The sequence below is a fragment of the Leuresthes tenuis genome, unplaced genomic scaffold, assembly GCF_036924035.1.
Source record: "Leuresthes tenuis unplaced genomic scaffold, fLeuTen1.0.hap1 SCAF_1, whole genome shotgun sequence".
NCBI lineage: Eukaryota > Metazoa > Chordata > Actinopteri > Atheriniformes > Atherinopsidae > Leuresthes > Leuresthes tenuis.
Window position 1 is genome coordinate 37133901 of NW_027325355.1, and position 24977 is coordinate 37158877.

At 43.8% G+C, this 24977-nt stretch overlaps 2 protein-coding genes across 2 annotated transcripts in view; one reads left to right on the forward strand and one right to left on the reverse strand.

Moving 5' to 3' along the window:
* Positions 1 to 24977, forward strand: part of rcan1b (regulator of calcineurin 1b) — a 386410-nt gene that overhangs the window by 277484 nt on the left and 83949 nt on the right. The window lies entirely within an intron of this gene.
* LOC140294261 (chloride intracellular channel protein 4) overlaps positions 22547 to 24977 on the reverse strand; it is a 51346-nt gene continuing 48915 nt past the window's right edge. The window contains exons 3-6 of the mRNA XM_072379582.1: positions 24773 to 24898; positions 24476 to 24582; positions 24024 to 24205; positions 22547 to 23916 (exon numbers count right to left, since the gene is read on the reverse strand). Coding sequence (XP_072235683.1) covers positions 23755 to 23916; positions 24024 to 24205; positions 24476 to 24582; positions 24773 to 24898 — 577 coding nt within the window. The 3' untranslated portion in view covers positions 22547 to 23754. The remainder of the gene's footprint in view (positions 23917 to 24023; positions 24206 to 24475; positions 24583 to 24772; positions 24899 to 24977) is intronic.

Below are 24977 nucleotides of genomic sequence, written 5' to 3' on the forward strand. Positions count from 1 at the left end.
CACTAGAATATAGGGATACTTGTCATCTGGGCATCCCAGGGAGAGGAAATCCACTCCCACAACTTCAAATGGATATGAAGTTAGAATAGGTGTTAAAGGGGCTCTCACCTCAGGTCACACACACTGTAAACAGGCTTCCGTCCATTCCTTTACATCTTGTGTCATCCTGGGCCAGTAGCAACGCTGCTGTAGTGTTGACAAAGTCCTTGCAGTGCCAGGATGACCCATCCCATCATGGTATATCCCCCACGTCCTTGGTTTGGAACGGTCACTCGGAAAGTCTCATCATCAGAACCGATGTCGATGTCTCCCTAATACACCCTCCTGCAGTACAATTTTGTTCCATTGTCCAAGTAGTTGTTTCAGGTATCGCGAGGGGGAGCCACATACCTCAGGCCGGGGCAGTTGTTGCTCTTTCCACTGGCGTATCTGAGCGAGGTCCGGGTCCCTGGCCTGTTGCCCCTTTTATCTTTTTGGCTCTATATGAATTAATTGGATTATGATTACAATAAATTGAATTCCAATTGGCTTGAATTGGACTATATTATTTAAGTGCCTTGAGATGACAACTGTTGTAATTTGGCGCTATATAAATAAAATTGAATTGAATTGAATCTTCAGCTATGACCTGGTCTACACCAGTGGTTCTCCTTTTTGAGTCAGACAAGCACTTCTGATATGAACTCACTTCAGCTATTAGTTTCTTTATCATTTTATTTTGAAACACATTGGGATTTCTGGAAAAACATGAAGTAGCATCAAGAGGCTAACTTTCCGAGTAACAGACCGACAGTGGTCGCAACATCCCATCATTTTGCGGTTAAAATGTACCTAAACAAATAACGAAAACTTTATTTTCTTTTTAATGAAATAAAAACGATAACCGCGCGTGCTAAACTAACAAAGCACAGTAGAAAAACAGCCCATGCTTACTTTTAAACACCTATGTTTCTGAGAGCTTAAACATGAAAAATAACAACGTGTTGGTCAAAGCAGAAATGTTTTTCTGCAACTATTTAATGTGATGGCTGGGCCTGCTGTTTGAACAGAGCAGCTGCATTCTTGGCTTTATGTTAGACATGGCCACGCGAAGATCACTCTCGACTCTGAGGAGTCGTGATCGCTACAGCTGCGGGACGGATGAGACTCTCCGCGATCGTGTGAGCCTTTTTCGATTGGGCCACTAGATATGCCACCTCACATAAAGCTGCCAGGGCTTTTGCAGGGACAGTAGTACATTCACTCACCACTGTTTTTTGCATTTTTAGTTCTTGCTCTCTGCGCTGAAAAAGAAATCAATTGGTTTATGAATTGAGCTGCTGTGTTTTGACTCTAAATGTCTCTTAAGTTTTACCGGCTTCAAGCTCTCGTGTGCCAGCACCTCAGAGCAAATGACACATCGTGGGTAGTCAACGCTGTTTTTTGTTGTGCAGGAAAAGCCATATTTCAAAAAGTCGGGCTGATATTTACAGAGCCTCGAACCTTTATTAGCCGCCGGTGTCGACCCGGGCAGTGCCCTTCTTTTCTCTGGTGGTGGTTCTGGTGGCTGATCTTGGGACCCCTGCTGCTGCTGACTGTCTGGAACACTTTTTCTTTTAAGCCGTCGCTCCATTTTTCCAAAACAACAACAACGCGCCTGTTTTTTCAAATAAATATATCTTTTTCTTCGTTCTCCCCCAACCCCCTCCCCCTCCCCCCACCACTTCACCACAGAGTGCTTCACTGACCAGAATCTGACCCGCACAGATTAGAATCGCATACAAACGCTGCGTTGATACAATTAATTTTGGACAAACAATGAAGCAGAAAACAACTCTCTGTTTGAAATTATGTAATTTAATATGAATGTAACAACGCTTACTTTCATAAAGTTTAAGTTTGTGTTCTGTGATTTCAGACTGTCTATGAACGCTTTCTGCAGCCGCCGCTCCTGCTGACAGCAGACCGAGGAGAAAAAAATGTCTTTGCTCTGATGTGTGAATGGCAGACATGAGACTAGTGGACAGGTTCTTAGTTGTGGTTTTGGTGTAGCCTCGTTACGACCGACAGTAACTGTTTTTGAGTAATAAAATGCCTGTTTAAGACCAGCCGCTTGTCCTCCTTCTAACGTCCAGTCGGAAGCTACATTAATTTCGTGCTTTTATATTTTTCCAAAATGATTTGGCGACCCCCAGAAATCATCTCGCAACCCCAATTGGGGTCGGGACCCCAAGGTTGAGAATGGCTGGTCTACACACACCGGCCTCGTCCCTTCTTGGTCTGGTAATCTAATTTATTCCTGGTCGGACCAACGGTGCGGGACTAGTAGGGCGCGAGCAAAAGTAAAAGTAAAGTCAAAAGTCAAGGTCAAGTTTATTTGTCTTGCACATTTCATGTAAAAAAACAATTCAAAGTGCTTTACATAAAATAAAAGCATCGCAGCAGGGAGCAGAAAAAGCAATAAAAATATGTAAAAGAATATGAATAGAAAGAAACGAAATAATTAAAATGATTAAAAACATAAGATAAGTTTAAAGATACCGTGCAGATTTCATGCACAGACACATGAGAAAAGAAATGTTGTTAACCTGGATTTAAAAATGTCTACATTTGGTGACAGTTTAATCTCCTCTGGCAGTTTGTTCCACTTGTTTGCAGCATAACAGCTAAATGCTGCTTCTCCAGGTTTAGTCTGGACTCTGGACTGGACCAGCTGACCTGAGTCCTTGGATCTAAGGGCTCTGCTGGGTTTATATTCTCCAAACATATCACAGATTCTGGGATTTTTAAACCATCAGTAGGCTTTTAAAATCTATTCTGTGACTGACTGGAAGCCAGAGTAAAGAGTTTAAAACTGGTGTGTTGTGTTCAGATCTCTTAGTCCTGGTTTAAACTCTAGCAGCAGCGTTCTGAATGAGCTGCAGATGTTTAATGCTCTTTTTGGGAAGTCCAGCCAACAGACCATTACAGTAATCGAGTCTAGCAAGGTGAATTAGCCCTTGCAGTTGTCTGCAGTGAACTAGATACACCTAAGTAAGTGCTTATGTTTCTGTCTATCAGTTAATGAAGTGATTAACAATGTATTAAATCACATACTGAAGGAAACGCATATCCTGGTGAAGCTGGGGATGGAACCAACAGGCTTAAAAGGGATGGACGCCACCCTAACCCTAACCCTGACTTGAGAACCAGCTGAACCTGTTCTTTTATAATTCATTTCACTTACCCTTCAATTCAGTTTTCAGTTTCATTTGGTTGAATTTACAGACTCCTGTCAGTCAACCTGCATTTACCTTCTTTTGTATAAAGTTGTGTTGGGTAAAATGAATAGAGACAGACAGACTGGACATTTCTGGAAACAAGTAGATAAGTGAGCCAGATGAAGATCTGGTAAAACCCTGAATATCTTTCCCTTCCTGTCTCTTGTCACTTGTGGAAACTTAGACACACAGTGCATTAACGTCAAAGTTCTACAGACTGACAGAGGGCAACAATGGATGAAGGGATGTTCTTAAGCAAAATTCTCTTCACCCAGCAACTGACACACACACACCTACACACTTCTTATCTTTCTTGCTGTTGCGCACCTCAACTTCCAAATTTGTTCATCTTGACTTCATCCACAGTTAAACAGATGGGTTGAGGACGCATGTGAATGTTTGTGGTGCTTATTGACGCGGTGTCCCACCGTCACTCCGTCAACTTCCTGTCTGTGGGATTAGCTGTCAAACAAAGGCAATGGCACAAACCATCCCTTGGTCTTTCTGGATGAGAATTCTCAGCCTCTCTGTGCCCTTTGATATGCATCCTGGACTCTTTGTTTCAATCTGTGTGTGTGTGTGTGGTGTCTTCCGACCTTTCATCCATGTTGATACTGACCCTAGAATTTATGTACACAACTTTGTCATGTCGGTTTCTGTGTTTTAATGTTTTATTTGAGAGCTTTGTGTGTGTGTGTTCGCAGTCGGTGTGGCTCCAGGCCCTCATGCGTCAGAGAGTCTTTCTCTTTCTGTGGCCCCTGAGCAAACATATTAAGAAGTACCTTATCAACGCTTACACAGCCAGCACCACATACACACACCACACAGACATTAAATGCACCCCTAAACACACATACTACATTCACAAAAAGATAGCTCTGACACCAAACACACAAAGCTCTCTGCCAAACTCCCCAAATGTCACCAATCCAGTCAGAAGGAAGGGGCGGAACCAGAGAATGTCCACAGCGGTCATTGGTCGGCGCTGAGCAATCAGTCAGACATTCAGGGCCAAACTGTGGTTTATAAAGGCGAGATTAGTCAAGTGTATTAGGAAAAGGAACATGCTCCTGACAAGCCTTCTTTAAGAGGTGCATCCATGGAATAGGAAGTGAGAGACTTACTCTGTTTTACGGATTAAAAAAAGATATCCAACTGCTAATGTTTCGAGAAGATGTGGAGCTAAAGTAGACGAATACCACTGTCTGGTTGGAAGAGAAGAAACATTTCTGAATGTTTTGACCTGTCACTACTAAAGTCAATTCTTGTTGGACCACGATGTCTAGAGTCATTCAGAATCAAGATTGCAGAGAATAGTCAAAAATCAGAGAAGCGGCTGTCAAACGAGCTACGTAATTTGATTTCAACGAAGCAACTTGGAATTGATCTAAGTTAACTTTGACACCATCTGCACAACAACAAAAGTGTGAAGAGTTGGATGGATGAGTTGAGCATCAGCAAACACAACACAGACTGAGAACGTGCGTATCAGAAGAGCGTCCAGAAGACGTCCGAGCTTTGAACCTGCGACTCGTCTTCTCTCCCACAGACACAATGCTTAACAGAGCAGTTGTCCTGTCTGGGGTGAAGGTAGTTTTGATTATTCTGATGATTCATGGGATGCAAGTGGACATGGCACCCGCTGAAAGAGGTAAAGCAACGTTTAAAAAACCGTTCTTAGTCTTAACTGACCTCAAACAGAATGATTATTTCAAGGTTGCCAGTGACCTCAGCTGTCTGTAGACCCAACCCTGTGGCTACATTATTTCAAATTAGAATTTGTTTCTACAATATTTGGAACGGCAGCCAAGCAGGAAAAATCCAGAGAACGACTGAAAACTTGCTACAATTAAATAATACTCTGGGGTTAGGGATTTAAATAATATCTGATAGTCAGTCCAAAGGAGACAGAAATGTAATCTCTTCTCCAACTCCTTTATCTACATAGATAATATACTCTTTCCTGCTGTGACACACTCCACTCATTCATATTCATTTTCTAGATTAGATATGATCAGCATTTACTCATCATATGACCACAAGCAAAATCAGTGTCTATCGTCAGCATCACAGAAGCCTATTATCCTTATTAATATGCTCATATTGATCAATTTCACAGGTGGCTTTCAGAAAAAAATACATTAGTTTTTTTTAATACTTTAACCACACTATCACTTCACATTGTTATTGTCAAACTTAACCCAAGTTCCTCTGAGTTTTATGGAACTGAAAGAAAATACTGGCTGATAAGGACGCTACACGTCAGTCAGCATTCATAGAAATGTGCCTGTCAGCTATCTTTCAAATGCCTGCTGTCTTATATTGAGATCACATCAGCAGCTCATCTTCACAATCAATGATAACCCATTCATTTGTTCATTACAACCTTTCTCACATCTTAAAGCACATGTTGAAGTGAACACTGGGGAGAAGGGAGGGAGGCGAGATGGCCAGGACATGAAAATAAGACTCAAACTCTTTGACATGGACATCAAAAACACCAATCTTAGTTAGATTCATAAGTCTATGAATGAAAAGGTGTATAAAACAACATAGCTTACAGCAGGAAACATCAAATGAACCAAACATTGTGCACGTGAGAGGAGGTATAACCCACTTTGCTGCAAATAAGTTCACAAACTCAGAAACTAGGGGAGCAAAAAAAAGAAGCTGTTCCTTGACTTAACTTAATGTAGACTGCTGCAGCCCAAAATAGCACAATAACAAGCAGACTTAGAGAAATTTACAATGTGACTGCTGTTACTCAAAGACTTTGTATCACACCATTATGCACACCCTTAAATGCAATCCATACAATTCTTATGTCACAGCTCAACGTCTCATAGCAACTCTACAAGTAAGCAGTAAAACAGTGGAATCTCTCCAAAAATCGCATGTAAATGTGTGTGTTTAAGAGTGATGTCATGCACATGCACAGGTTACGCTGAGAAAGGCTGTGACTGAGAATCTGAACTCAGCTTATTCAAAGGAACCAGCAATCATCTGCTTTCTGAAAGGGAATCAAGCGTGTGTTACATTCCTTTCAGAGATGATCGTGTTTCTGGCACAAGCTGAACATTTACTTCAAGATTCCTACTGATAGATACATATTCACTAAAATAAAGTCTCCTGCAGCTCTACTGTTGTTTCTGTTTTTTCTCAGATCCTCCTCCAAGTCTCACTCATGCACCAGCAATCCCACCAAAATCTTCAACCCTAAATCTGAAAGAAAACGTGAAACACTGGCCTCTGAGCTCCAAAACATCTGGACTTGATAGAACTACAAGAAGCACTGACAAAACGCCTGCAGGGAATGTCAGTGCTGGCGTCAGGGCTGGCAGATCACGGATCAGCACGTCTGGTCCAGATAAACGAGCCAAAATGCTGAAGATGATCTCAGCCCTGGAGGGGCTGCACAGGACATTTAGCAGCACGCTGAGCTCACAGATCACCATCATGTCACGAGGTAACAACACCACTGTTTCCAAGAAAAGGCATTTTTGTTTTTACTCATGACAATAACCAGGAATGAAAGCTGTCCCAGCAGAAGTGTTTTAAATGCTTATCAAACACTTACAAAGAAAACCTGGACTATGAAGCACCTTTTGTCTCTGATATAAACGGCAAGCCGACATTTTCAAACTGTTTTGTCCTTTATTTCAGCAAATGGCAGGAACCCAGGAAGAAAAAGTAAAGTTGTAAGTTCCAAAACAACATTTGTATTCAGATTTTATTTGAGGAAATATGTGGTCTTAACGTTAATCCAAGAGGTGTATTTCTGGGTCAGTTTTCAGGAACCTCATATCAACCTGTCAAAAACCTATTTACCAAAAAAATCTGAAATCTTCAGTAGGGGAGGACTAAATCTCAACTATGTGACCAAATGTTCTTGCCATATGTCCTCTCTTAGGTCATTTTTGACATTTTAATGCTGTGTAACTGTCAAAATCTTAGTGTAGTTAACTTTTTAAAAATTTGCCACTCTCAATTGGCATTACAAAGCAGTGACTTATGATTCATGTACAGTAATGACACAGAAGTATAAGTATAAATTGGCTGATGTGGGATTTAGGTGACTGTTGCTTTAATTAATGGCTGCCTGTTCCCTCTGTCTGTTTGGGAAGCTTCCAGCTGCAGTAGGAGAGGTGAAGCCGACCACTGCAACCCTCTCAGCAGTTGACAGCACCGCTTCCAGAGCCAGTGCAGACATCATAGGCCCTAAACAAAACAACAGGAAGTCCCTGGCATCGCAGAACAAGAAGACCAACAAACGAGGTTAGAAAGTCAGTGACTCATCTGAGAATGTGAGCTTTCATTCTTAAACAACAGAAAAATACCAACATTTGGGACAATTTGATATCTGGCCCTCATTCAGATATAATCCAATGCAGCAGTTAGCGGCCCTTAAGGGTACAAAGGGTACCCCAAGATTCAGTAAGCTCTGACATCAGTACCTCTTCCCCTATTCCAAGTGCATTTAGGGTTTTCAGTTTTGCAATTCATTTTAGCTGATGCTCTACAGGCCACTGTGTGCCTGTCCAGGCTTGGCGATGGTCTGTGGGCTGTCTGGTGGGGGCTGGTCTCTGGTGTGGACGGCTGGGCTGACAGAGTCTAACAGCGGAGTAATGTCCCGTTAGTTAGACTCATTTACACTGCAGCGGCATTGAGAGGGCGGCGTTTGTGTGCTGCCACTAATGGTGCGTTCAAGATGTACACGAATGTCGGAATTTCTGAGCTCTGACTCAGAATTTAAATTTTAGCATTTGAAAGCTGTGTTTAGTAACTGTTAACTTGAAAGAACAGTGTTATATTATTCAGAACACCAGTGATACTGGTATGTTTACAGTTTTTGCTGACAAGCAAAATAAAAAGGGAATTTTGGGAGAAACAAAAATTGTTCTCTTTATGCACAAAACAAACACCGAAACTGAACCGAAACCGTGGCCCAAAGACCTTGAGGTCGGACCGTACCGTGGGTTACCTGTACCGTTGCACCCTTAATTTAGAACATCTAGCTGACCCAAGTGAACCTTAGAAGTACAGTAATAAACTGTACATTTCAGTGTAGAAATGGCTATCTAACCAAGTCTTTCTCTTTCTTCCACAGTGTGTTTTTGGAAGTACTGCTCCCAGAACTGACTGTCGTACTCCTCATTTCTGTTCGTCCTACCTATCATTTCTGCCACTCCATTCACCCAACCATCAACCACAAATAAAGATTTTAAAATAACCATATTGCAAATCAGAAAACATCTCAACCTTCAGTCCCACATGGCAGTAAGTTTCAAGCACACTGCGCTGGTGACACAGTGTGTACAGTTCGGCTGAGTTGTGCTCATTGTTCAGTTGTGGAAGATGTTTCTGAAAGATGTTGAGACTTAGTATAAATACCTCAATAAAGTTAGACAGCTAAAGAAGTCTTACTTTTGCAAGCAGAATAATACTTTTTTTAGCTAAACGGTTCTTTAAATCCATTAGAGTTAGAGTCATCTATCCATCCGTCCATCCAGCCTCCCCTCCCGTCTTCTGCCTTGTCTTTGCCCTCGAAGTGCTAGGAGACTGTTGCTATGGCATCAGGAAGCCGTGTGCGTCCTAGCAGACCGGCGCCAGTCTTGTCTCGGGCGTTTTCATTCACTCATTCATTAACAAGATTGACCAATCAAAGAAGACGATGTGTGCTCATGGGCTGGGCACATGAACACACAACCCTGTTAACACTTTTTTTCTCCATCAGAAGACCGATACACGTCAGTTTTGTGTATGTGTAGCCAACTTTAAAATAAAGTTCATCTCTTGCATGCAAATACCACTGTGACAATAAAGAGACTTTATTTTTCTACAGTTACTCACTCTTCTACTTTTTCAGCAAGAAAACAGACTTGAACTCTCAGTTCTCTTTACTAATGCACTTCTACATGAGTGATTCTCTTGGTTTTACTTCAGTTAAATAAACTACACACTGTTTTTGATTTGATACACTTCACAACAATCTGACCTCAAAGATGTATGTCAGATGAGCAAAGTCTCGTAAACTGTTACTGCGGCTGGTGGTGGAAGGTCGTGGACGACCCAAGTGCAGGAAACAGCACTCCAGAGCCAAACTGATGATAGAACTGAAGTTTTTATTTAACAGAGAAATGTGCCTGGATTGTCGGAGCATTCGTGTCCTTGACCCACTTGATGCCCACTGTCAGCTGTCTCCAAGTCGCTCTGAGAGCCGGTGAATCCCCCAACTTAAATGCAGCATCCATGGCTTTCAGTAGAGATCTGACCTCTGTATTCAGCCAGTATTTTTGATTTCGGTAGGTGATCACCGTCTTGCTGGTGATGTCATCTTCAACACATTTAATAATAATACATTTTATTTAAAAGTGCTTTTCTAAATACTCAAAGACACTTGACATAAAATCAGAAAAACAATATAAAATAGTACGCTAAAAACAAATTAGACTGATGTTAAACATTAAAAGCAATTTAAAAAAGGTTTGTTTTTAATCAGAGATTTGAAGGTGGACAAGTCAGTCACGGATGTATTTCAGTTCAATTCTGTTTTATTTATATAGCGCCAAATTACAACAATTGTCATCTCAAGGCACTTAAATAATATAGTCCAATTCAAGCCAATTGGAGTTCATCCATCCATTTTCTATACCATCAATCCGTCAGTCGGGTCGCGGGGGGGTTGGAGCCTATCCCAACAGTCATTGGGCGAAAGGTGGGGTACACCCTGGACAGGTTGCCAGTCCAGCACAGGGCCACACAGAGACACGAGACACACATGCTCACACTCACTCCTATGGACAATTAGAGTCACCAGTTAACCTAACAGCATGTTTTTGGGTGGTGGGAGGAACCCGGAGAGAACCCAGGCATACACGGGGAGAAAATGCAGACTCCACACAGAAAGGCCCCGGTGGGGATTTAACCTGGAACCCTCTTGTTGTGAGGCGATGGTGCTAACCACCACACCACCGTGCAGCCCCAATTGGAGTTCAATTCATTGTAATCATAATCCAATGAAATCCAATGAATTGATTTCAAAATGATCCAATTCATTCATATAGAGCCAATTCAAAAAATAATATCCTAGCTAAGGAAACCAACAGATTGCACCGAAACTTGTCTTCAGTCCAATCTCCCGTCCTGAGCGTGCCTGTGGCGACTGTTGAAAGGAACGACCCACCCTAGCAGCCCCCAATAGGGGGAGAGTACTGACAAACCCACGCCCCAGCCCACCACCAGCCACAACCTTCAAAGAAAGACCCTGCAGCGTGGACATATCAGAGGCCCCAGAGCAACCGGCTGTACACCAGGGCCGGCACCAACCCACATAAATTTTCTATTCTGGATTATATGTTGAAGATGTTTAATTTCGTTCTTCCATAGAGTAAGTTTTAGCATTTTATTTTGTTTTGCAGGTTGTCTGGGTTATTACAGATGGGTGTAAGCTAAGTGAAGATTTTGTACTTTTAAGATACTCCCACCAGGTTGTCAGAGAGACGCTGATACATACTGTCTCTGCTTCCTCCTCCTGCTTACTGCTTTATTCACTTTTAAATTATTCTACTTCTGTCCAAAAGTCTTGGATATAATTGTATTCTTTTTATTCCTTTTCTTTTAAGTGTATATTTGTAAACGTTATTAGCCCTCCTGTTTGCAAAGAGAATTGGACAGAACATTGGGCCTCATGCAAGAACCGTTTGTACGAACAGGTTTGTTATTTAAGCTGGAGTTATTTAAGAGAACACGCGCATTCACCAATGTTTTCGTATTTCAAGTTTTCTTTCAGGGACGAACAGAATTTATGAGTGATTCAGACCTGTAGGAGTTTCGTAAAATAGTCCGCTGTTATTCGATTCAAGTTTGCTTGTCTAATGTTTATTTCATTACTTTGAAGCAATCATAAAATTATACCCCATTATCATGCTGACATTATTCTGTAGAAGGTATGCTGCGTTTTGCACAATATTGCCATGAACGAGGGTCTCCCACCACCTGAACCAGCCGACAGACAACATGCCAGAAGACCCCTCATGGACCGCCCCATGCCTGAAAGTGTCATTATGATGAGGAAACAACTGATTGCACGACTTTAGTTGCAGTCATCGAGCTCCTGCCCATGGCAAGCCTTTTTTTTTTTTTTATAAGCCATTTTCACATCAAAGCATTTCTTCTTTATTTCGGTGACATTACGAACTACAGGTGACACGGAATTAACAGCACTCGTAATGGCTTCCCATTTCTTCGCTTTAGCAGGTCCCGTAATTCCACTGCTGACACTGCTGACAGATTGACCAATTTTCTATTTTGGATCTCTGAAAGCAGAATTTCAGTCTCAGAGCCCATAAAGTTCTTTTTGCGCCTTGATGCCATTCTCATGACTCAACACTCAACACTTCCTGGCACAGGAGAGAGGAAGCGTGGCCTTATATGGTATTATTTTGGGCGTGGTGTATGCAAATTCACTATCCTTGTGCACGTGCACTTAAATACACATGGGTGGCATTCATCATTTACACAGGTCGTTTCCACACTTTTCCGAGGTTCAGAGCGTTTGTTGAATCTGACGTGGCGTGTTCGTACGAGACCTTACATATGAAAATGTTCTTGCATGAGGCCCAATGTCTCCTAACCCCGCATTATCAGTGAGCTGCACAGAGTGTGAGCGACTCTCTGTGAGGATAACACAGCTCGAGAAGAGGATTGAAACGCTGCAAGAAATTTGTGCGAGTGAGGAATTTATTGACTCTATTATAGCTCCTGTACAGGCTGTGGAGCCTTCATGTGCCAAAGGACTAACTCAGATTTTTCTACGTGGGATAACAGCTGATGTGGAGCCTCACTGCGGACCTGGCTGACACACTTCCCTGGATGTGTCCAAATGACACTGGAATATCTGGTGAAGCTCCCAAACCGGCCGGTCCGACTGATATCTCTTACTGGAACAGTGCTGGTGCCAAACCAAAGTCATCAACCCCAACCAGGACCTGGTCTCATGTTGTCCATCGCAGAGGTAAACCCAGCATGAAACCTAAACCTCCAGCACTCACTCCACCACCTGAAGTACCATTGCACAATAAACACGATCCGCTGACTCCAAATAGAATTGCAGAGGCTGTGTCACTATGGAGCGCACTGTGTCTCCATTTCAGCCCCCATTCCTACTGTGGGTAAAGGAATTGAACTTTTCAGCAGACTTCTCGGTCTGAACACATGGTTCTCAAATGCATGCATCGCCCATGGGATTAAGTTCATTGATAACTTTGATATCTTTTGGAACTGTCAGGAGCGTTTTACACCTGATGGTGTGCATCCAAATCGAACTGGATGCAGATTACTTGGTGCACACTTACGTCATGCTGTTGGGACAGCAAACCCAAACATGACTGTACAGATAAGGGTGAAGGACACAGCAGAGAGGCAAACAACTCCCAGCCCTCCCCCCTCACCAGACCCTTTACTCCACATCACCCAAGGTCTCCAAAGGATGTCTCTATCCCAGCCAGGACTCCAGCGACCACCATCTACCAGGAAACACAGGGCACCCCCTGCTCTTATATCTGTCCTGGCAGAGCAGGGCACAAGGGGATGTGCAGGATGTTCAAGGAGCAGCAGCAGAATTCAAAACAAAAATTACATGCCACGATGCGTTCAGGGTCCCTGCTATAGTGGACTTACTACTGACAGCTGTTCTGAGAACAAGCTGGAACCCAGTAGGATTCCTGTCTTAGTTAGAAAAAGAAGGGATAAAAAAACAGTCAACTTGCTGGGTGAATCTATCTAATCTGTTAACGGTACCACATACAACTCAGACTACAACAGAGACCAGTGTACTTAATATTAGATCTCTGTCCAATAAGTCACTGTTAGTTAATGACTTCATCATTTCACACAATTTAGATTTTCTTTTCTGACAGAAACATGGTGGGAGAACTTAGATATATTCCAGTGTAAAGAGATCTCATTTGGTGATTTCACTTCTTTTGAATATCTTAGTTTTATTTTAAAGGGTGTTCCTAAAATTCTGTTCTTAATCATTTACAGATCTCCAGGATACTGTGCAAGTTTTATTGATGAATTTTCTGAATTATTGTCTGTTATCTCGACTGATTTTAACCATTTTATCTTGACCGGGGATTTTAACATTCACATAGATAATATGACAGATGCTAATGCCAAAGACTTTTCTTCTGTGCTGGACATGTTTGGTTTGTGGCAACATGTAACACAGTGTTTCTCAATTCTGGTCATCAAGCTCTGCAGTGGCCTGATAAGGAGCCATTCATTTGAATAAGGTGTGGTGGAGGAGGGAATCATCGAAAGCATGCAGGGCAGTGGGTCATGAGGACCGGAATTGAGAAACACTGCTGTAACAGAACCGACCCACCTTTGAGGTCACACTCTGGACCAGGGGCCTCATGTACAAAGGGTGCCTACGCACAAAAAAGTAGCGTACACACTTTTTCACGTCAACGGTCAGATGTATCAAGAGCGAAATGACCGTGGAAATGTGCGGTGCCTCACGTTAGCTTCAGGACTGATTCTTTGGCGACACTTGGTGATGTTGGGAAACTGTTATAATAAATAAATGTGAACACAATTTTACAATATCCCGGGGGAGGTGGGGGACATTGAGTCCGAATAGGCCATGTTCCGTGACTCCATTGTCGAGGCGGCTGATCGGAGCTGTGGCCATAAGGTGGTTGGTGCCTGTCGTGGCGGCAACCCCCGAACCCGCTGGTGGACACCTGTGGTGAGGGAAGCCATCAAGCTGAAGAAGGAGTCCTATCGGGCCTTTTTGGCCAGTGAGACCCAGGAAGCAGCTGATAGGTACCGGCAGGCCAGACGGGCCGCGGCTTCGGCGTTGCTGAGGCAAAAACTCGGGCCTGGGAGGAGTTCGGTGAGACCATGGAGAACGATTTCCGGACGGCCTCGAAAAGATTCTGGTCCACCATCCGGCGTCTCAGGGGGGGGAAGCGGCTCACAGTCAACAAAGTTTACAGTGGGGAAGGGGCTTTGCTGACCTCAACTAGGGATGTTGTGAGTCGGTGGGGGGAGTACTTCGAGGAACTCCTCAATCCTACCAATACGTGCTCGGAAGAGGCAGAGTCGGAGAGCTCGGAGACGGAGCCTCCCATTTCTGGGGCTGAGGTAGCCGAGGTGGTCAAAAAGCTCCTCGGCAGCAAGGCCCCGGGGTGGATGAGGTCCGTCCTGAGTTTCTCAGGGCTCTGGATGTTGTAGGGCTGTCTTGGCTGACACGCCTCTGCAGCATCGCGTGGACATCGGGGACAGTGTCTCTGGACTGGCAGATCAGGGTGGTGGTCCCCCTCTTTAAAAAGGGGGACTGGAGGGTGTGTTCCAACTATAGGGGTATCACACTCCTCAGCCTCACTGGTAAGGTCTATTCGGGGGTACTGGAGAGGAGGATCTGTTGGATAGTCGAGCCTCGGATTCAGGAGGTGCAGTGTGGCTTTCGTCCTGGCCGTGGACCAGTGGACCAGCTCTATACCCTCAGCCGGATCCTGGAGGGTGCATGGGAGTTCGCCCAACCAGTCTACATGTGTTTTGTGGACTTGGAGAAAGCGTTAGACTGTGTCCCTCATGGAGTCCTGTGGGGGGTGCTCCGGGAATATGGAGTGCTGGACCCCTTGATAGGGGCCGTTCGGTCTCTGTATGACCGGTGCCAGAGTTTGGTCCGCATTGCCGGCAGTAAGTCGGATACGTTTCCGGTGAGGGTTGGACTCCGTCAGGGCTGCCCTTTGTCACCGATTCTGTTCCTAACTTTTATGGACAGAATTTCTAGGCGGAGCCAGGGCGTTGAGGGTGTCCGATTTGGCGACCTCAGAATCGGGTCTCTGCTTTTTGCGGATGAAGTGATTCTGTTAGCGTAGTCAGGCCGTGACCTTCAGCTCTCACTGGAGCGATTCGCAGCCGAGTGTGAAGCGGCTGGGATGAGAATCAGCGCCTCCAAATCCGAGACTATGGTTCTCAGCCGGAAGAGGGTGGAATGCTCTCTGGGTCGGGAATGAGATCCTTCCCCAAGTGGAGGAGTTCAAGTATCTCGGGGTCTTGTTCACAGTGAGGGACGAATGGAGCGTGAGATTGACGGGCGGATCGGTGCGGCATCCGCAGTGTTGCGGGCTCTGCCCCGACCCGTCGTTGTGAAGAAGGAGCTGAGCCAGAAGGCGAAGCTCTCGATTTACTGGTCAATCTACGTTCCCATCCTCACCTATGGTCACGAGCTGTGGGTAGAGACCGAAAGAATGAGATCGCAAATACAAGCGGCCGAAATGGGTTTCCTCCGCAGGGTGTCTGGGCCTCCCTTAGAGATAGGATCAGAAGCTCAGTCATCCGGGAGGGGCTCGGAGTAGAACCGCTGCTCCTCCGCATTGAGAGGAGTCAGATGAGATGGCTCGGGCATCTGGTTAGGATACCCCCTGGACGCCTCCTTGGTGAGGTGTTCCGGGCACGTCCCACTGGGAGGAGACCCCGGGGGAACCCAGGACACGTTGGAGAGACTATGTCTCTCGGCTGGCCTGGGAACGCCTCGGGGTCCCCCCAGAAGAGCTGGAGGAAGTGGCCGGGGACAGGGATGTCTGGGTTTCTCTGATAAAGCTGCTGCCCCCACGACCCGACCCCCGGAGAAGCGGCAGATGATGCATGGATGGATGGATGGATGGAACACAATTTTGTCCTCAGAATGAGTGATGTGCACATCTGAGACACATGAACAATTAACACTGATGAACAGTTAACACACCCATGTGTGTGTAATTACACGAGTGGATATAAAAGCATGTACAAAGTGGTGCATAGTATTAAAAACAATGGCTGCTGGAAGACATTGTAAATGGTGCAATAAGGAGAGAGCGTGTGTTCAGAGACTGAGAGGATTTTCTGGCACATGATGACAAATGGCTCATCAGCCGTTTTGAGGATAATCCTCCTGGAACTGTGCGCAGAGCTGCGGCCGACTCTGGAGCGCAACACACGGAGGAGCCATGCACTGCTTATGCCACAGGTGACGTGCACACTGGGGTTTAAGCAACCGGGGCATTTCAGAGGGAGCTGGCCAACCGATTGGGACTGTACCAGTCGACCCTGAGCCGAGCCATGCCAGCCGAGTGGGACGGAATTATCTGCATCTCAGCAGGTATATTAAATTCCCACAATGCAGTTGAACGGGCCAACATCAAAGCACAGTTTGCAGCGACCTAATGTAATCGGCGCTATCGACTGCACACACAGTGCTATAAAAGCCCATCACATGATGAATTTGTGTATCAACAGGAAACATTTTCATTCCCTCAATGTACAGATCGTATGTGATGCACAAATGCTTTGTTACATTCAGTAACAGAATTGTTGGGAACAGACTACAAACTGGCACTGTGCGCGATGGGTGGCTTCTTGGTGAGTAACTTTATCCGTGTAATTGTCCTAATATTATTCCCCATGACGTACATTGAGCATGTGCCCCCCCAATTTCTATCCCGTCTTCACAGCATCATAGTTGGTGGTTAAAGTTCGTAACTTGCTGTTTTTTGCTGGTTAAACAACAGCTTAAGATCTTTCTAACAAGCCCCTGATCGTCTCTGTGTGCAAATGTTAATAACCCTGTGCGTAAAGTGTGAAATGTCTTAATCAGCCTCACCTTTTCCCAGCGCACTTCTGCTCTAGTTACTGTATGAACACATTTGTAGTGAGTTACACAAATATAGGTATTTACCTTGAGGGTAATCAGAGTCACCCACATGACGCCACTTTTTTGTGCATGAGGCCCCTGCTGAGAAACCGCTGACAGATCTGGAGAAACATTTGAAATGTGGCAACAGGCAGGACATAAATTAACTTTTCAAAAATGTAATTTTTTTCTTTTTTTAATATATGAAACTAAAACATTAAAATGTGCAGTTAGACTACAGAAATATCCTAAATGTTATTTATATAAATCATTTTATTTCACATCTAAACTTTACAGGTTACAGTTTGTTTCTTAAAATGCTGACAAAAGAAACTTGAGCTGAAAACTATTTCAAATTCAAATGTTCTTATTTTGCCTGGTGAAGGCAGGATTTCAGGAATGTACTGGAACTCAATTTGAAGGAGCTTCTTAATATGAACGTAAAAAGGTTTTAGCTCAGAGACTACATGAGGAAGCAGTGTCATCTGGTGGATTTAACCAGTGATAGACCTCTTTCTGTCATCCTCATGTGAACATAACCTTCACTCACATTCTTCTCACTATTATCATCTTACAGTACGGTAAGTATAGATGTGAGATGCTTCAGTCCCTCATTTAACTAAATATAGGTAAATGTGGCGATTTGACCGGCAGCTGTGGCTCAGGAAGTTGGGTTGTCGTCCCCGAAGCAGTTCCCAGATTGTCGTGCCACAAAATGTCCTCTTATGTTTAATAAAACCACTGCATAAGTGTGTTTGTGAATGTTATTTGTAATGTGAAGCACTTTGAGTCTTCACAAAAAACTAATTCAGACGATTTAGCATTTATTTTTTAAAATTAAGTCCCATAAAAGATAATATTCTGAATATTCTCTCACAGACACAAAGCAGATCCCAGTTTTCTATAAGTTACACCGTAAATCACATCATGTTTTAAGAAGATGTTCCCATCCGGCACTAGGAGATGATGTTAAAGCGACAGACTGGAAACATAACTGAATGGTGTTTGCTCCGCAAACTTTAACTGTAATTCAAACCACATCCTTGTGGGTAACAGCTGTTAGATGTGTCCGTGCAACTGCAGCATAACCTCCCTCCCTCTTCTGCTCAGCCAAGAGAGTTACCTTCCAACTAAGTACAACTTGGCCAACAAAAATCTGTATTTTTGCTGATATTCTCACCTTGGGGGTTTGGGCTTTCTCTCTTTTTTACTGGTTTAAAAGATAAACCCACACAGAGTTGTCCACCTCTCAGACTTAGAGGACAAATGTAACGATCCCAGTGAGATTCGTTGTTTTGAAAAACAGCGAGAAGAAAGAAAAAAAAGAGTATTTATTCATATTCATGAGACTGAACTGTGCAAATTAGCCTAATGGAGAAATCACAAGAAAACCTGAAACTGGAAAATTTTTCCGCTTTCTACAGCAGTTTCATGATCCAGGGTTAAAAGTTGTGCTGTGGGATTTTTGCAGGCAGTTGTGTGGTGAAGCGCTGCATCATGTGATGGAAAGTGTCTTCTATCTCAAACTGGTCTTTGAGCAGGTGGGAGCCAAGCGGGAAAGAAAGAAACTGCAGAAGTGTCCTCTGATTATCTCTCACTTGAAAGTTGGGGTTTAACCGCCCCCACCAAGCCCTCCGTCACTCTCACACAACCTTTGTCCTCTTCAACAGTGCCAACTGTCAGCAGCAGTGTACTGAGAGCTGCACTGCAGAAGGGAACCGAGGAGGGAAAATGTTACCAGAGCTGCGAGAGTTTGACCGTGTGGGAAAATAAAAGCCCCAGAAATATCCAGACGGCCATCGTGGATCAGATCTGCCTTTTCTGGTCAGTAAAAACGTATTTCCAGGCAGCATTTAGATGTTTTCTTTGTTTCGTTTTTAACATTTTTTGTTTTTTTAGATTGAATTATATGTATTTAATGTATTTGCAACTTAAGCCAGTAACATCACCTACATGTTTCTGAGGAGGAAACCACATTTCTGACAGCCACAGACTTAAGATTAGGCTTAAAACTTTCCTTTTTGATAAATCTTATAGTTAGGGATGGCTCAGGTGATCCTGAAACATCCCATAGTTAAGCTGCTATAGGCTTAGACTGCTGGGGGGCCTCATCTGTCACACCTTTCCTCACTTTGCTCTCTTTTTGGATGGACGAGGGGTTAAAGGTTCTGACCTACAAAAAGAAATTTCTCATTTACAATGCAGCAGGATGAAGAAAACATCTCTTCTGTGGTCGTTCTGTAAGTGTTTCCTTTCTTTGCGTTTCATTCTCAGTTTGGTGAGAACTCGTCAGTTCTTTAAATGCTATGTGGCAGTAGGCCCTGATTGCACCATGTCAGTGCTTGTCTTTAATTAGCCACTGGGCCGGCTGGTGGCACATAAAGCTCCCTCCCTCACCTGTGTGGCTATTGCCTGCTGGGTTCAGACTTCCGGGGTTACCGTTTCGCCGTGTGCGAACAACTGCATGAACGCCGCTCCTAACAATTCTTCACGGTAGGGAGCTTCTTCATATTTTTCTGTATGTTGCTGGCTTGGGCTCAACCTCCGTGTTTTAATAGGACGTCGGTCGAAGTGGCCTGACTCTCTCCGTTATAGGAGCTGCATCGTGGGCTCAAAGTGGTAAATGTAATGCCTGTGTCTGTTATGTGCAAGCGCCTAAGGTCTCACTGTGTGTTATTATTCCTCATTCTCACTTATAGACGCTGCTGTTTGTCCTTCATGATCTCATTGCCCGACTGTGGTCCTGCATCGTGGGCTCGGGCTTGTCCTGCATCAGGTGGCTGCCCGTTGAACGCCATCTGCTCTCCGCAGGCCAGTGCTTCTTTGTGTGGCGTCTTCTGGTGCGGCCCGGCTGCTCAGAAAAGTGCAGAGGTGTGACAGACAGGGCCTCTGTGGCACAGTTTCTTGTGAAAATTAGATCTAGCACTTTGCCAGCTTTATGAGTTGGAGGACCGACCAAGGTCCACTTTTAAGATTAGGCTTAAAACTTTCCTTTTTGATAAAGCTTATAGTTAGGGATGGCTCAGGTAATCCTGAAACATCCCATAGTTAAGCTGCTATAGGCTTAGACTGCTGGGGGACCTCATCTGTCACACCTTTCCTCACTTTGCTCTCTTTTCCTCCTGTTTAATTTCTCAAATGATTTTATGTACATGTGACATTATTGTGGTTATTAACTTGTGTTTCCCTGTTCCAGTAGGTATCCTTTGAATGGTGTTATGGTGTTTTTCCCCCCTCTTTTCCCTCTTTTCTGTCTTCTAAAAACCCCAGCTGGTCGAGGCGGATGGCCACCCTTCCTGAGTCTGGTTCTGCCAGAGGTTTCTTCCTGGTTCTGGTTCTGCCAGAGGTTTCTTCCTGGTTCTGCCAGAGGTTTCTTCCTGGTTCTGGTTCTGCCAGAGGTTTCTTCCTGGTTCTGCCAGAGGTTTCTTCCTGGTTCTGCCAGAGGTTTCTTCCTGGTTCTGGTTCTGCCAGAGGTTTCTTCCTGGTTCTGGTTCTGCCAGAGGTTTCTTCCTGTTAAAGGGAGTCGTTCCTTTCCACAGTCCCTCAGGCTCAGGACAGGAGATTGGACTGAAGACAAGTTTCAGTGCAATCTGTTGGTTTCCATAGCTGGGATATTAATTTTTCAATTGGCTCTATATGAATGAATTGGATTATTTTGAAATCTATCAATTGGATTTCATTGGATTAAGATTACAATGAACTGAACACCACAACAACCATCTTTTTTCCACAACCACAAGCTACCCCAGCCTCTCACCAACTGCACACCAGTTCAGCGGGGTGGGGATTCAAACCCTGGTTTGGGTAGGAGGGTAATGAAAGTAGTGCAACAAACGGCTCTACTTTTATAAAGTTCTCACGTTTCTCTGATCAAACCTTTGCCCAAATAGCAGCAATGGCAACTGAGATGCCATTCATTGCTGTTCTGCTGTTCTCGGACTACAATCCAATTTAGTCCTAAAACTACAGAATTAGCATTTGATAGTGCTTATTTACGTTAAATTCAGCTTTTCAGCGGTCAAACTTCTTGTAAATGAAAAAGCAATTGAAAATGCAAAAGGTAATGCCCATACTTAAAAGAAAAAGGTTTGCCCCAGAACTAGGTGTGGGGGAGGGGATACAGTTTGGTACACCGAAAGGCCATTGGTAAATGGTAAATGGTAAATGGACTGTACTTGTATAGCGCTTTTCTAGTCTAACTGACCACTCAAAGCGCTTCACTACATGCCGCATTCACCCCACTCACACACACTCATACAGCACGTCTTAAGATACACATATCTACTAATCATTCACACACATTCATACAGCACGTCTTAGGATATAACTACGTGCTTTCTAAGCATTCACACACATTCATACCCCCAATGATACACTGGGGGAGCAACGTGGGGTTCAGTGTCTTGCCCAAGGACGCTTCGACATGTATCCTGGGGAAGCCAGAGTCGAACCACCGACCTTCCGATTGGTGGGCGACTGCTCTTCCTCCTGAGCACTACACTGATTACGTGACAATCATGTAATTTAAAATGAGTAAAATTAGCAGATCAAATTAGCAGAAGAACACAAAGAGACTCATCCGAGTAGTTATTATTACTTACCAATGCCGACTACTCCGACTGACAAGTAGGTGGGTAGTCACCCCCTTTAGGAGTTGACGCCCCAAAGGGTTGTCAGGTATGGGAATTTATTTAGATTTAAATATCCCATCTGAAAATCAACTGAAACTTTTCCAGCATAAAAGCTGATGTTAGAACAGTTAAAGCATTCAATTCATACCACGTACGTCATGAAGTGTCCCAAGTGTTGTTTTTTCGGCTAAGTTTTCTGGATGAAACGGCCCTGATACATGCCAACAACTTGTTCAGGAGGTATCAGATGATGGTCAGCATATCTCACAACTACTGCCTCCTGCTCTTTCCTGACACGTCTTATGTTCCATCCGTAATCACAGAAAAGTGACCTGATGTTAGCTAAAATTTCACGCACTGCTGAGTGGCTCAGTAAACTCAGGACCTCGTTTTGAACTTTGGGACTTGTGTAGTCATCCTCACATTTATATTCTCATAGCTGCGCAAACTTTCCTTCACCGTCATCATGCCTCTTAGAGCTCAACCCTGCCTTGCATGAATGATTTTTTACAGACAGGTTCGTGCCTCCCCTTGCTGCGATGCCCGTACATTAGACAGTTGCACCACTGATCTAGTCTCATAGACTTGTGTTGTCAAGGCTATTTTGTGACATGCTGATATAGTGTGTAATGCAAATCTTTCACGGCCCTTCTTCCAATTTTTAAAACCAGTGGAATTGAATGTCTGTTCTGTCTTTTTTGCAAGCTGTGATTGGTCTTCTTTAAAAAAGCTTTGTGACAGTAAAAGCTTAAAGAGGAGAACTCACGTGCTAAATAATACAGGCACATACCAATGGCCAACAGTTCAATATCAGGGCAGCGGAGGCGTTCCTTTGCTCATTGCTCTGATGTTAAAATCTGCTGACACAACAGGAATGATTCAAGACAGTGAGATTAGCATGACAAGGGCAGAAATGGTCAACAAAATCACAAAGGACACTGTACATAATGATAAAACCAGTTTATTAACGAAAAGAAGATGTAAGGCCAGAACATAGTGTTGGTTTAATACAGATGACACAAAACTAAATGGCTGGCTGTCAAGTCATAATGATGCAATAGAAAAAAACCATAAACCTAACAAATTCTGTTCTGTATATAGAATGAATTTTATGAGATGACGCCAGACTGACGGATACTAAGAAAACACAAACCTGATCATTTTAGACCTGCCGTTACAGCAGGAAAATAAAACTGGATTTTATTAGTAGAACTGTTCCAAGTGACTCTATCTTGAGATTTCTATAATATGTATGGGTGAGTAAAGTATAGTCGATCTACCACTGGAGATATGGGTCATTCACTTGTTGCAGTTTTACCATCTACTGTGTGCCAGTTAAGAGATAACGAGCAGACCTATCACAGAGCAGCCAAAACCATCCCAATACTCCTTCAGCCAATCAGAAGCATTACACATTCAAAAGCATCTCCAAGATTATGAAAATGCTCCTCGCTACTCATTTCTTTTTTATTTCAACACTGATTCATCGTTATTATCAGAACTTAATAAAGAAAACAGAATCACATGATGCATCTTCAGCACATTTAAGTCACCTTCACATTAAACAGCAGACTGAACTAGCTATCAACAGCACTGAGCATGTAGCATTCAGGGATTTCAGTGGGTTTCTGTGAGTAATGTTTGCACAGTAGGATTCATAGCATTACGTAGCTACAACATTACTGATGGAGGCATCCCGATGTAATGTGGGTTGAGTCATTTTGCTGGTAAGTGATCACAGTGTGAGTTCTGTTATGTTGAATTAGCTTTTTTTATTTAAAAAGAAGATTTTTACTTGTACAGTAAGTGACACGTAACGTGCGTGCAGTGGACTTGGTCCTGCCATCATCTGAAGTGAAACTAACCAACTTAAAACATAAAAGATAAAAACAGGAAAGCAGAACGAGAACCCACTTCCTCATTAATGGTTGTCATTTGTAAAATAGTTAGCATAAAGACGCAGCCCAACCTGTGGGTGCAAACACACACACACAAAGGAAGAATTGGATAAGGTAAGGGTTTCAGTATAAGTTGGGTCTGGTCTATTTACTGGTCTGATCCCCTTTCCTTCTTTACCTTTAACAATGTGACTCTGCTTCTTTTCCTCCTCCATCGTGTGGACTTTACTGAGATAGTGATATCTATGTCCTCTTTTATTCATTTTTTATTGTTGTTGGTTCATTCTCCCCCATCTTTGCTCTTACTTTATTTGCTTTGCAACGTTCAAATAAGCAAACTCAATCTCCCTCACAGCAGGGCAGGTGCTGGTGAACTCCTCCCTCTGGTAGGCACAGTTCAGATACCGCCACACCCCCGTCATCTCTGCAGGGATCTCAAAGCCACGGTATTTCTTAGCTACAACCTGAAAAACAAACAGATGGAAGTGGACACCACTGGCTGTGCCCATGTAAGAGTCCAAGCAGTTGAAATAAGCCACCAAACATTTTCACTCCAGCTTGGTGAGCAAACCTTTAGAATGTGCAGTTTAGGCAGCAGGTTGCAGTCAGCCAGGGTGAGTTCAGACCCATCTAGGAAACTCCTGGAGGACTCAGGCAAGTCTCCTGACGCATCAGCATCTATTTCATCAGACAGAGGAGTCTTCAGGAAGTCGTCGAGGCGCCAAAGAGACTTCAGCAAAGCTTTCTCTAAGGCTTGAAATGGAAGAGATGCAGACAGTAAGTAGCACCGATAGGAACTGATCACTCACCTGAACATTCAACCTAAATCAAGATTCTAAATGAAATGTACTCATCATTATGATGGGGTGCATCACAAAATCAGAGCAACACGTCCTCCAGCCTATACAACCATATTAGTTGTTTTCATGTGCTGTGAAACAACCATTTGGCCCATTTTCACACACAATAAACACCAATGAAGTCATAAGAGGGCTGCAGAGGAGGTGAAGGAGTCTTTCTTACCGCCGTTGGTGTCTTTTCTTGGGTTTTTGATGTAAGCTGAGAACTTAGCAAAGACATCAATGCCAGCTGTGTTGGCTTCAGGATGTTTGGGAGCTAGTCTGGGGTAGCTGGTGAGGGCATATAACAGAAAACAGCTGAATAATTCTGCATGCAATGGGTGTGACAGTCAGATGTAAACTGATTGAAAATCTAAATCAATCTGTATCCCGTGGAACACAATCCTAAAACAGATTGACCTCAGTGTATAAACTTAGCCTCCTCTGGTCAACTTCTGTCAGTGAATGTGTGCTTGTGTACCGCGGTGGGGTCAGTTTCTCCTCCAGGAACTCCTCTATCTTGTTAACATCAACTTTGACCTCGCCGTTAAATGTCATGAATGGAGGGTTAGTTCCTGGAGCGAGGTCCTGCAGGTCAGCTGGCTTTCTGACAACACACAATTCAAACATAAGCAGTTACTGTGTTGAACAGCTGCAAAAAGCAGAATGAGTCCACACAGACACAG